Source organism: Ostrinia furnacalis, unplaced genomic scaffold, assembly GCF_004193835.3.
Source record: "Ostrinia furnacalis isolate ACB-3 unplaced genomic scaffold, ASM419383v2 OfSCF0876, whole genome shotgun sequence".
Lineage (NCBI taxonomy): Eukaryota > Metazoa > Arthropoda > Insecta > Lepidoptera > Crambidae > Ostrinia > Ostrinia furnacalis.
Genome location: NW_021131115.1, coordinates 221,197 through 233,328, shown reverse-complemented (window position 1 = coordinate 233,328; position 12,132 = coordinate 221,197). Strand labels below are relative to the sequence as shown.

Below are 12,132 nucleotides of genomic sequence, written 5' to 3'. Positions count from 1 at the left end.
TCTGTGGTGGCGCTGGTGTCTACTCTCCTCCGTCTCTAGTAAGAACTTTTGAATTTTCTCAGTGTTGTGTGTTAAAAAATTGTTTTCACATCATTAATGTCCAAAAAATCGCGATGGGTGATATACATACCGATTCCTTTACGCAAAACCCTGCAGCCCTGTGATAACCAGTTTAAAAGTTTCTTGAAAACTTTTATTTAGCGGATTTTTAGTTTCAAAGTGGTAAAAACATTGGAAAAGTATAGAAAATAGTTCTGTCGTGTGCCTTTTTCTGTAAGGTCAAGAAAAGCTCTCTCATTTTTAGTTTTCAATGGCTTGGTCATAATTTTTCGTAGTTGTGTGATTAATAGTGTTTTATTTTAAAGAAAAGTTAATTTTTCCAAGTGTATAATGTAAGTGACCATCAGTTATTTTTATTATTAAGTTTAACGTATAATATCCTCGTTGTTATAACAACGGATTTTAAATTTCCAAAAAGTGCGACGTAACTTACCTTCGCAAGAGTTAATAATATACCTACGTAGCTCGATTTTAAAATTGAATAGTTACATACATTTATCTAAGAGGGGAAAATGATATAAAATACAAAACATTTTGGAAAATATCTATATTAATGTAGATGAGCACTTAACTTTACTACTGTTTCTACTTTTTCAAATTAGGTAGCTACGCATAGCTGTTGCTTAAAATTTATATTCATAGAAACACAAGTTTCGTTAAACTTACCTTCTACTCGATTAAAAACTTTCTTATTTTCAATTTTAAAAGACTTTTTATCCTGGCAATATAAGTTACAAAGCTGAAGCAATTTGTTTTACATAGTAACTTGTTTATAAAAGACTATCATGACATATTTTTATTAAATTTATTGTTCCTTTTTAGGGTTCCGTAGTTCTGACAAGGAACCCTTCTTATAGTTTCGTTAATGTCTGTCTGTCCGAGGTTTTGCTTGGAAACTATTGGCAGTAGAGAGCTGTAATTTTGTGGAGGTATGCCGACAAAACGGTAAAATAAAATTTTGAAAAAATATTTTTTTTAATGTAGTAAAGTGGGGATGAGTTTTTTATTCATCTTGTACCCCATTGTGTGGGGTATCTTTGGATAGGTCTTTTAAAATGGCTTTGGGGTTTCTATGATAATTTTTCGATTTAGGGATCCATTTGCAAAATATTCAAATAAAGTGCCAATTATTGTTCTAGCAAGCCGTCTCAAAAAAAAACTAAACTATTTGCTTGAAAAATCTGGAAAAAAACATAATAATACTGCTTTTCATGAACTTTCAAGGAAAACTATAACGGTTAAGATAGATCAATTAGTTTAAGAGTAATAGTCATTTAAGATTTTAAACTTTCGCGTTCCATTTCAACTAAAATAGTAAGACACGGGTCTTAACGCGACGTTTATTAATAAGTTACATTATGTACTGAGGGCTTGACGTTTCGGCTGCTATGCTGCAACCGTGGTCACAATTAAATAGTCATTTAACTCATGTACCTAATTATTATAAAATTTCTTAACTAATAAAAATTCCGTACAATTGTGTTAACGACGAACAACTACGGAACCTTACACTGCGCGTGGCACGACACGCACTTGGCTTTTTTTTTATATTCCATGTTAATAAAATATCATGGACAACTGAAGGGTGAAAAAATGTTGGCTTAGAACTTTACCAACTAAGGGCCTTTGAAATTTCGCTGCCTAAAATTTGCCATTTGGTACCTAGATAGTTGTTTATTAAATACAGTAACTATCATTTATTATAACAACAATACCTACTTTTTATGCATAACAAAAGGCAGGTTGACCATAATCGCACCTGGTGTTAAGTGGGATGCAGTCTAGGATGGTACATAATATCCGCCCTATAAGTGCCTATTCACTCTCGCCTTGAAAAGGCTCGGACTAAAATTTTGTAAATAACTAGGTATCCCGGCTTTAACTACAATAATAGATTTCTAATTTCAATACGAATTGCCTATAGATCCAATAATCATGGGCATTAAATAAAAGTACTACGGAAATGACAGTTTAATTCAATAATAAAATTAAGTTTTTTTAATAGTCCCTTTGTCTTTTTAGAACAATGTAATTTGTAAACCAAAGAAATTTTAATACTTAATTGTGTTTTATTTAGTTGTAGTTAATAAAATATTAAGTAGTCACATATTTATAGAAAATTATGAAGAACATTCGCAATGAGTAACAACAAAAAACTTTTTAAGCGTTTTTAAAATTGTAGGTAATTCAAAATGTCGTTAAAAGATTATCCATTGTGTAATTATGAATTACCTACTTACAATTAGATCTTTTGGGTGTTAATTAGGAGTTTAGCAACATCCGCAGTAAATAATACCACAGTAGATAATAATACGAATACCAACATGCCAACATTCTACAGTGAAACAATAAACTTTTTAACTTTCGCGCTCTTTTGGTTCCGGATAGCTGGATAGCGCCAAAGTTTATCACCAATAGGATCGGACCGATTTATTTCTTAGCTGCTTCTAACGCCATCTAGTTGAGAGTATAAACAATTAGGAATATTATTATGTTGGTAGCATTGGCGGCTTGTGAGCGTGTTCTTGTTTTGAACAAAAAATAAATAAAAATCTTCGAGTACATAGATAAGGAGATGTCATAAAACAGTCGCCCATAACGAAGTGACAGTCCCGGGACCATTGTTTAGTGTAAATATTCAAAAAATGTTACCTGATCAGAGAAAAAAATGCTTGCGGTGATCAAAAGGATAAGAAACATTAAATTGTAATTGTTACAATATTAATAATATTATGTCAAATAAAAAAGAGACATCCTGTAATAATGCCCATATTTATGAATGAATAAAAAAGAAGTTGTTGGTGCTGTATATTTTTTCAAAATATTGATCGATTATAAAATAATATTTAAAAATCATGTTCCCTAATAGACAATCAATGTAAACTAAACTGTAAGTAAACGGTTTGTATACCTATGTATGGCTATTACAAATAAATTAATGTATATGGATGTACGGAATCGAACCAGTGACCTTTAGTTTACTAGACCAATAAGTCAGCCCAAATCTAGGTGGGTGGGGGCCTATTTATAGCTTCTAGCAAAGAGTGAACAGGATAGCGCAGTAATTCTACCTGCGTCATTAGTATTGATTGCTTTGTCGATGCACCCCCTGCCCCTTGTAGTCATGTGTCATACGTCCAGGACCTGCGCTTCGTAAGTAATTATTTTTCGTTTGTCGTCAGATTGCTCTCACATCACACCGTGCGCCTGTTCGCTGTGTGCTGGTATTTACCAACGGGTTTTTTCCACATCGGGCTGTCCATTTGTCTTCAACGCCGTGCTCCTGTCTGCTGTGTGTGGATACCTACTTAGTACAAAAAAAACTACATAAGTGCTGAATAAGCACTCATTTTTTTAAGGGGACTGTTTAATCTTTTTCTAACTCTGTAAGTATCTAAGCTTTACATTATAATTATACAATTACGCATACACATATAGCTTCTACCTTCGTGACTTGAACCGTTTTCATCAATATTATTACAGTTGTTTCCGTAAACAATGAGGATCAGTACTGTTGTAGAAAATGCAATAAAACTAGTATCTACGTTAATGACATAAGAAAGATATATCTTTTTGAATTATCCAAATCGGACCATTACTTACGAAGATATTAAGTAATAAACATAGGCCTTTTTGCCGCTAAAAGTCAACATACGCAGGGCCGCGTGACGTCACTATATCCGAATCGAGCGCAGCCGGCGTACTATTGGGATGGAAAATATTTTTTCCAGCTAAACTATCAGTTTTAGAAAAAAACTTTTAATAACATTTATTCATCAAAATAAAGTAGGTAATCCATCGACCAGTCATTTTTAAAAATAAAAATTGTGAAAAATAAGTATGGCTATGTCCAAAGACCACATTTTCATAGGATTCGATGGAATGCGGAGACGCGGATGAGGTGAGTGTAACTTTATGATTGTTTGTATTGATAAATAATACCCAGCTTTTAGCCTGGGGGAGGGGCAAGCCTTACCCAGCTTCTGGCCTTGGTGGGAGGGGGGAGAGGCAAGTCATACCCAGTTTCTGGCCTAGGGGGAAGTCATGCCCAGTTTATGACCTGGGGAGAGGAGGGGGGTGGGGGAGCCATACCCAGCTTCTAGGCTAAGATTAAATAATTTCCAGGAGGGAGCAGCTGTCCTTTCTTGCAGCAGCTGGCCCGCCCATAGGAACGGCGAATAGATAGGTAGGTAACTACGTAGGTTAATCTCAGAAAAACTAAATAACAGGTAGGTATTGCGTCTACATCGAAATGATCTTCATAGCAATGTCTTGCTTGTAGCCTATGCAGAGTGTATCTGCCTCAGCTATACCTTATTGTTAGAAGTAAATAAATTAATACTTATAGGTACATTTTTATATTTTACTTGGAAGAAGATATGACTAACAACACTTATGAACACTTCATTTGAATAAATCGCCAAATATACCACCGCGGAGACCCCAATCGCGTCTCCGCGTTCCATTGAATCGTATGAGCATATGGATTTTTTGCGACATTTATCACAATTTCTATTTTTAAAAATTACCTATCGATAGCTTACTTTATTCTGATGAAGGAATGTCATTACAATTGTTTTTCTCTAAAACTTATAGTTTGGGTAGAAAAAATTTTTTCTATCCACGCAGTACGCCGGCAGCGTTCGGATCGGATATAGTGACGTCATCGTTCCCGCGCCGGGCGGTCAGTAAACTTTTTTAGTAATTTGGCCATAACTTCGTCAATTTTTGTCGTAGAACAAAAATTTTTGGACTTTATATCAAGGATTTCTTAGCCCTATCAATCTGCATTCACAGCTAAAAATCGAAATGATCCTCATTTTATTTATTACGATTAAATTATACAATGACAATAATTATTCATTAATAATTTAACCTAATTTACTTTTAAGTACAATGGTAATCTTAAGGCTATAAGTATAGGAAAATTAGTTAAACCTTTAAAATGATGTAATACTACCAGTGGAGTGAGTTGATGTTAAATGATTGATGTTAAAGTATTTTTAAAGTAATACCTAATTTGTAAACTCGTTGACTTGAGTAGCAGTTTTTTAAGTTTTCTAAATGTTAAAATATTTTTTGTCTTTTTAAGAAATAAATAAATTTTAATAATTTTAAAAAATATTTTGCTCACTGAAAACAATTACTGTTAGTTTTTGCCCGTGGCCAGAATCACTACCGTGGCATAACTTTGATGATGATGGTAGGATTAGATAGCGATATCAAATAGTTATAATCATTGTAACTCAGGTACGACTACAATACTGTTAGGTACTACTACTAATGTCTTCAATACATTCCCGTTTCTTCTCTAGTCACGCTCCATTTTCATTCCCACTGGTGTGCAATTTGGTATCACTGTAAAATTCACGCGCAAACAAAGACAAAACAATGGATATAATTATACACTTTCCATAAAAAGTCCGCACACCTTATTTTGAAACTAAAATGATTAAAACACAGGAATGAATGTTCATGAATTGTTTGAATTGCGTTTAAGAAAATGTTGCTTTCTGTCACTCAAAGGCAAGTTGCACTCCGTTTACGTTACAGCTGAGGTTACAGCTTTGTTTGAACTAGCTGTCAAAAGGACATCGCGACACCGCGATATGAATTATTTGTCTAAAGCTGATTTTTGTTCCGCAATCGGGGCACTACTTACTTTAAACACAAATAATTACAAAAAATGCAATTTTAAACACATGACGTGGTATTAAAAATACTCATTATTAATAAAATACGCTGCAATGCAATAATAATATGTTTTTAAAATAGCTAAAAAAACAATTTCATTATTATAGAATCATTATCATCATCGCCATTCAGTCTTACTCTTGACGACGAAGCTATTGACGGTCGCAAAATGAATTATCCTTAGTCTTAATTAATGACATACATTCACGAGAAGAGTGGGCCAATTCTAAAACCACATGGACGGCTATTACGAGCATTTGTCACATCAGTAGTTATTATGTTATGGTCATGCTCATGATAATCTAATGGAGTTGTGTGGTGCAGCGTGCAGCATGCAAGAAGTGCTAATTGAGAATGTTACTAGGTATGCAAAATCACTTGAAACCTATGTTACAGTTAAGCTTTTACATTTACAAATAAATTATTTTTTATTTCATTCAAAAATACCCAGTAGTTATGATTTTATAGGCATTCAAAGTTCGCTTAAATATTGAGTCCCGCCGACGGTCACCTGATCCCGCGTGACGTACATTCACAGTGTCCGCTCACTAGAAAACGGATATAAACATAGTTACTTAAATACATTTTTTTTTGTAAATACAAACTTATCATACATATTAACACCCATCACAAAAATTAAAATTGAACCAAACCCAAACTTGATGCGATTGTGTCGTTTTATTGCGAATTACCTTCCAGCTTCATCATTAGACCCCGATTACTATATAGAATTAAAATACTCATCAATACAAAACGAACGAGCCCAAACTCATGCATTTAAGTCGTTTATTATAGAGTTCCTATGGCCACCTTCCAGCACATCAGATCAGCTCCATGTCATCATAATATTGCATGGTCATCCAAATCACACGTGTTTGCGAAATTTCAGCTTAATTGGTTGCCGGGAAGTGGGTCTTAATTCAGCTTGCAAGATTCCACCCATACAAATATGAGCCAGTCACTGTAATATGACGTCACGCGCATAAAATGGCGGGCCGGCCGACGCCCGCACTTTTAAAATTCAATATCTTGGAAACTAATAATTGACGTATCGAAATAAATCTTTCACGTGTATTTTTTATTTTTTACAGAGAATACAGAAAGCTAAAAAACAAAATTAGTGCACATTCTTCATTCTATATCTGTGGTGCTAACTAAGAAGTTTTATGGTGATCTAAAAACTTGGAGAGTACTTGGAAAAATGGAACATTGCATGCTTCTTTATATTTTGTTGTCAGGTTGTCAGCATGTCTGGCGACGTATTTGACATTTTACTTCCCGTATCTCATCTGTTCTGTCACTGTCAAAATTCGAAAAGTAGGAAAATGCCGTGTTGTCCGACATGCCCTAAATTATTGTAATAAAATCAGATGTTTTAAATTAAAATGCTGTGGTACATTCGCTCCGACGGTTCCCAGCGTACGTGGCGATCGTTTACTTGACTCCGATTGAAAATATTTCGTTACTCTGGTTCTTCTGGTAAGTGTCATTTTGTTGCAGATCTTTACGACCTTGGTTGGCAGTGATCATCATGTAATTTGGCGCCACAATTGATTCTGTGCCCGCGATAGACCCCTCTAAAACGATTATTTAATCAACGCTCAGATTTTTAATAGACCAGTCGACCTTGCTGTTGTCATTCTGCACCATTTAACCTCAGCAGTAGTAGCGATTATTAGAAAAGGAATACCATCAGCATTTCACTATAGAAGTATTATAAATTAATTTATTATTTACCTCAAACTGTCCTTATCAATTTTTTTTTATTTCTTCAACATAATAATTAGGTTATATTAATAATTATTAGGTTTCTAATTTACTCACCAGTTTTCAATAATCCCTAAATAAAAATGTTTTATACATTAATGCAATTTATTATGTGACAAATCCTATTGAATTGTATTATTTTGTGAATCAAAACTCAGATTTATCTCTTTTTCATTGATCATTATAAACTTTACTATGCTTAATCAATCATGTATAAACAGGAAATTGTTATTAATATTGCTATCATTATTTTTTCAGAATGAGCATCCATCAATATGGAGGTTTCTACCGCTAAGTTACTATCCACCCTTGCCAGTTATTTTACAATTGCATCATGTGCATTTTTGAAAGTTCCGCAAATTATCTCCGTAACCGAGCGCCGGTCAGCAGATGGAATCGTTCTCAATGCTATGTTGATGGAAACTGCGAGGTAAGTGTAGTTTCTTTAAAGATTACTGATTGTGTAAAGATGTAATATAAATACTCTGAGAATTAAAATTATCTCTTTTGTAGCAATATAATGTGTTTAACTTTATATGGGTATACATTTATATGTTCTGATCACAACTTTTAACCTTTTTAGCTTCACCATCATGTTCCTATACAACTATACAAGTAATTACTCTGTAGAAACTTATTTGGAATATCCCATAATATTGGCACAGGTGTATGTGCTATTTTACTACGTGCTGATGTACAAGAGGCTGCTACACCTTAAACTTGTGAAGTTTATCATCGTACTATATTTCGCCTTGATTATTGGCTTTCTTACTGGGTATCTACATCCTATCCTCCTGTCTGTGTTTGTGGTAAGTTTTCGAATGTTTTACTATTATTTATTTCATAAATGAGTTTTGATAATTCATTATTATAAAATTATGTATGACCAAAAGCATGGAACAGAGCATTGCGTTCTGGTGTACAAATCTTTGTAATGTTCGAGTTGCAATGCACCATGAGGCATGGTGCATACCCAGATCAATGTGAATCGCATTCAATGGCGCAAACAACAATTTGCTGTCCACTACCACACTGCATACAGCTTATTAATAAATTTTACCACCTTTTAATGTATTTTTAAAGTCACAGTTTACTTTAATTTATAAATTTCTGTATTTCAGCCCCTATGTACACCTATGAGTGGAGCAGCTAAGGTATCATACCTCTATGGCATCATAGCAGACAACAATGCGGATGGCGTCTCAATCACCACTTGGATTATATCAATATTCACCAATGTCTGTGAGTATACTACCTACCTACAGTTCGTGCCAATAGAAACTGTTAATTTTGTTCATGTTTATTACAAAAATTGACCCAAAATGTTCTCGGGTGATGACCACGGGCCGGAAGACGTAGCGTGGCCAGGTGGTGGTAGGTGGACTGACGATATGGTGGAGATCACGGGAAGAACCTGGAAGTGGGCTGTGCAGGATCAGTCATTGGGGAAATCCTTGGGTAGTGGACGTCAATTGGCTGAAACAAATCAATGAATAATACATATTTGAAGTCAGTGATTACAAAAAGTATTATAATTCAATGAAAGTGAAGCAATCTTTGAAACTACCATAACTGACCAGATTTGCTGCTTGATCGTACTCATGAATTAAATTTAAGTTGATTAAAAGATAATAAATGCTCAAGACAAAAATCTACGTTCATAAACAGGCCATAATTATAGGTATATCTAATCATAGCAAAGATTACTCAGTCATATTATTGCAGAATGTTATAGTATGCGCTATGTAGCGAATGGAGCCATAAAGATTTTTTAGATAAGCACTACGATTGCTATTATGACATGCTAGCGAATATTAACAGCTAAATCATGTTCGTGAATCACGTTATTGTTAAATTTTCAATGCGGGCCGAGGCTTAGCTTTAAAATTTAGATGGATGAAGCAAAATAGAAAACTTTCTTGGGGAAAACACTTTTATGAACATAATATTTCAAGGATTTAGGTTAGGGAAGGACAATTTCATCCTTTATTACAACGAATTGCTGTTGCTTCGTGTATTCGTGTATATTATGGGGCAAACCGTGTCGGCGTATAGCCGATCCGAGATTCGAAGGTATTGATTCCAGTCGCTCCTGGTGTACGATATAATGTTATCGACGATCTTACAGATTTTATACGATTCTAGCGACCCGCCCCTGCTTTGTACAGGTAATACATTATACTTAAAAACCTTTCCTTTCAATCACTTTTATCTGTAAAAAAAAACCGCATTAAAATCCATACATACATAGGGACAGACAAACAGGAAAGCGACATTGTTTTATAAGGTAGTGAAGCCCATACATTTTGTCGTCTTAAATCGACAACATTTTATCGTGCCGTCACGATAAAATGTTATCCACCTCGGCTGGTAAGTTAACGAATAGAGGTTAAATTAGTCATAATTTCTTCCAGCGCGCATCTTCACGGTTTACATGGACTCCGGTGACGTCAAACTGATGTTCAACTTCCTGGTATCCACGATCCTGAGCTCCAGCGTGTTGGCAACAGCTATGTACTTCAAGTTCTTCGTGCCGCCGCCGCCGCCGCCGGGCCGCCCCCGCCGGAAGCCGTCCTATCGACGGTACAGCGACACCATGCACACGGATTAAACGGTTCAACCCTACGTGTAAACTGACCTCGATCATGCATTGAACTGACCCCTTAGAATACCTGAACCCTTTGTCCTTGGTGAGCGACGGAACGCGACGCATTTTCTCCTTTACTAAACTTCATGTGACATGTGTCAACAACGCGACCATAGTTGAACGATTTGAAACGTAAAATGGCAAAGATCGCCTGGCATTGATATAAAATGTCATAATTTTACTAAGGTAGTCTTCCACCTAAGATTGAGAACAACGGGTTAAAATCAATTATCAGAATCAGTCGTAAAAAATATAAAAAATCCATTGAAAAATGAAAAAAAATTAACGTTCGTGGTCAACTTAAACTTTCGGACCAGTTCAGTGTTAAATGAAAGAGGCCAGTGAAAAACATCTTTTATTAAAAATACTCTAGGTCTCATGTAATGTGAAAAATTCGATGGGGTTGTATTATGTTACTTTTTAAATTTATTATCTTTGATGTATATTTGTTTTTTAATATCTTATTGTAATTTTAATGTGATCATATATAGCCTCTTATTATGATGTTCAAAGGTTTTATGTCTACTCGACTTTAATTTATTGTAATTCTGATAATACTCTATATTTTAGGCATGTGCGGTGTATGGATAAGAAAGCGTCAATTATGTGTATAGCATTTGGAATAGGGAAATAAAACTGAAGAATTAGAAATTGAGGGAATAAGCTACTTTAGACGATTTGGTGCATAGCACAATACTTACAGGATTCGAGATAGCTATAAAATGATGAAAAAATTTGGCCAGTAGTGTTCTAGTCAATTTCTGCGTCTTGGTACCAGAAAACCAGAGAGCCAAGACAATGGTAACATCGTTAAGAAGAGGCTCGAATTAGAATAAAGGTAGTTGGTATTGAAAAGTTATGTACAATCCACATCAAAATCATGTTGCGGTATTGTATATTAGATTAGTGTAAAGAATGGTAAAAAAAGAGTATTTTTTTAAAAGATGTAAATAAAATTGTAATCGCGTATTTTTCTGACGACGTTCGACTTCACCGTGTTAGAAATTTCCTGGATAGTATTTTAATAATATCCATAAAAATTATTATCTAAGCATCAGCTAAAGTAAAAAAAAAAAACAAATTTTATCTTATCTTTAGAATAATATCGTAGACGAAGACATAAGTATCTAGACATGCTGTTGAGGATGAATATTGCGTCACATCTCGGGTGTATCCTAAAATAACTTCAAATAACGTAATTTGTTTATGTGAATTGATATAAACAACTTGCGTGATTTGAAATTATTTTACCCAATTAATGACTTTACCGGTATAAATGGTATGAGCACGAATAATATTAATATGTGAGTGTCTTGTCTACGTCGACTATTTTGCGATTCCCGCCGCATAATGTGCTCCCGCTCTCTCTCAATGCGCTAAATGATGTTGATGCTATATTGCTATGATAGCAATCATGATATGAATTATGTGACCAATATCTCAGAGGCAGTATGTCTAGGTACATAGTCTTTACGTAGAATAATAATAAAAGACATTGTTATAATTATATTATAGAAAATATGAAGTATTATATTTATTGATGTATGTTCGACAATGGTCGTGGGATATAAATATCTCGTTTATGGATAATCTCTTTAAAATAAGGTAATATTTAATCAATTAGTGAATTTATTTATTCAATAATTCAATATTTAACATTTTAAACTTAGATTCAAATATAATCGTGTAGTATTAAATGTTACTATTCCTATATTTTCTAGTCTTCTGTTATTAAATATATTTGTACTAAATTCAGTGCAAATCTGTAAGTACAAACCTGGTTTTGGTTCAAACTACTGGATTGGTGCAATTATTTTTTTATGTTATGTTCAAAATTATATTTAATCAGATTTGTGCCAAACATGTTACGGTTCTAGTTCATAGTAGTAAATATATTATAGTGTGATAGTACAGATTTTAATGTATCAACTTATGTAATTCGAATAAATTATGAATGAACAATT

General features: G+C 34.1%; 2 protein-coding genes across 9 annotated transcripts in view; both read left to right on the top strand.

Annotated features, from left to right (window-relative positions):
* LpR1 (Lipophorin receptor 1) overlaps window positions 1-12,132 on the top strand; it is a 686,741-nt gene that overhangs the window by 558,851 nt on the left and 115,758 nt on the right. The window lies entirely within an intron of this gene.
* LOC114350396 (PQ-loop repeat-containing protein 3) lies at window positions 120-12,132 on the top strand. 3 transcript variants are annotated; one of them, XM_028301189.1, is made up of 6 exons: window positions 120-392; window positions 3,243-3,446; window positions 7,780-7,951; window positions 8,105-8,330; window positions 8,643-8,763; window positions 9,936-12,132. In XM_028301189.1, the coding sequence occupies exons 3-6, from the start codon at window positions 7,797-7,799 to the stop codon at window positions 10,130-10,132; spliced, it is 699 nt and encodes a 232-aa protein (XP_028156990.1). In that variant the 5' UTR covers window positions 120-392; window positions 3,243-3,446; window positions 7,780-7,796; the 3' UTR covers window positions 10,133-12,132. The 3 variants fall into 3 exon arrangements, with proteins under 3 accessions (XP_028156990.1, XP_028156989.1, XP_028156991.1); XM_028301188.1 differs by lacking the exons at window positions 120-392; window positions 3,243-3,446 and adding an exon at window positions 7,038-7,233; XM_028301190.1 differs by lacking the exons at window positions 120-392; window positions 3,243-3,446 and adding an exon at window positions 7,286-7,465.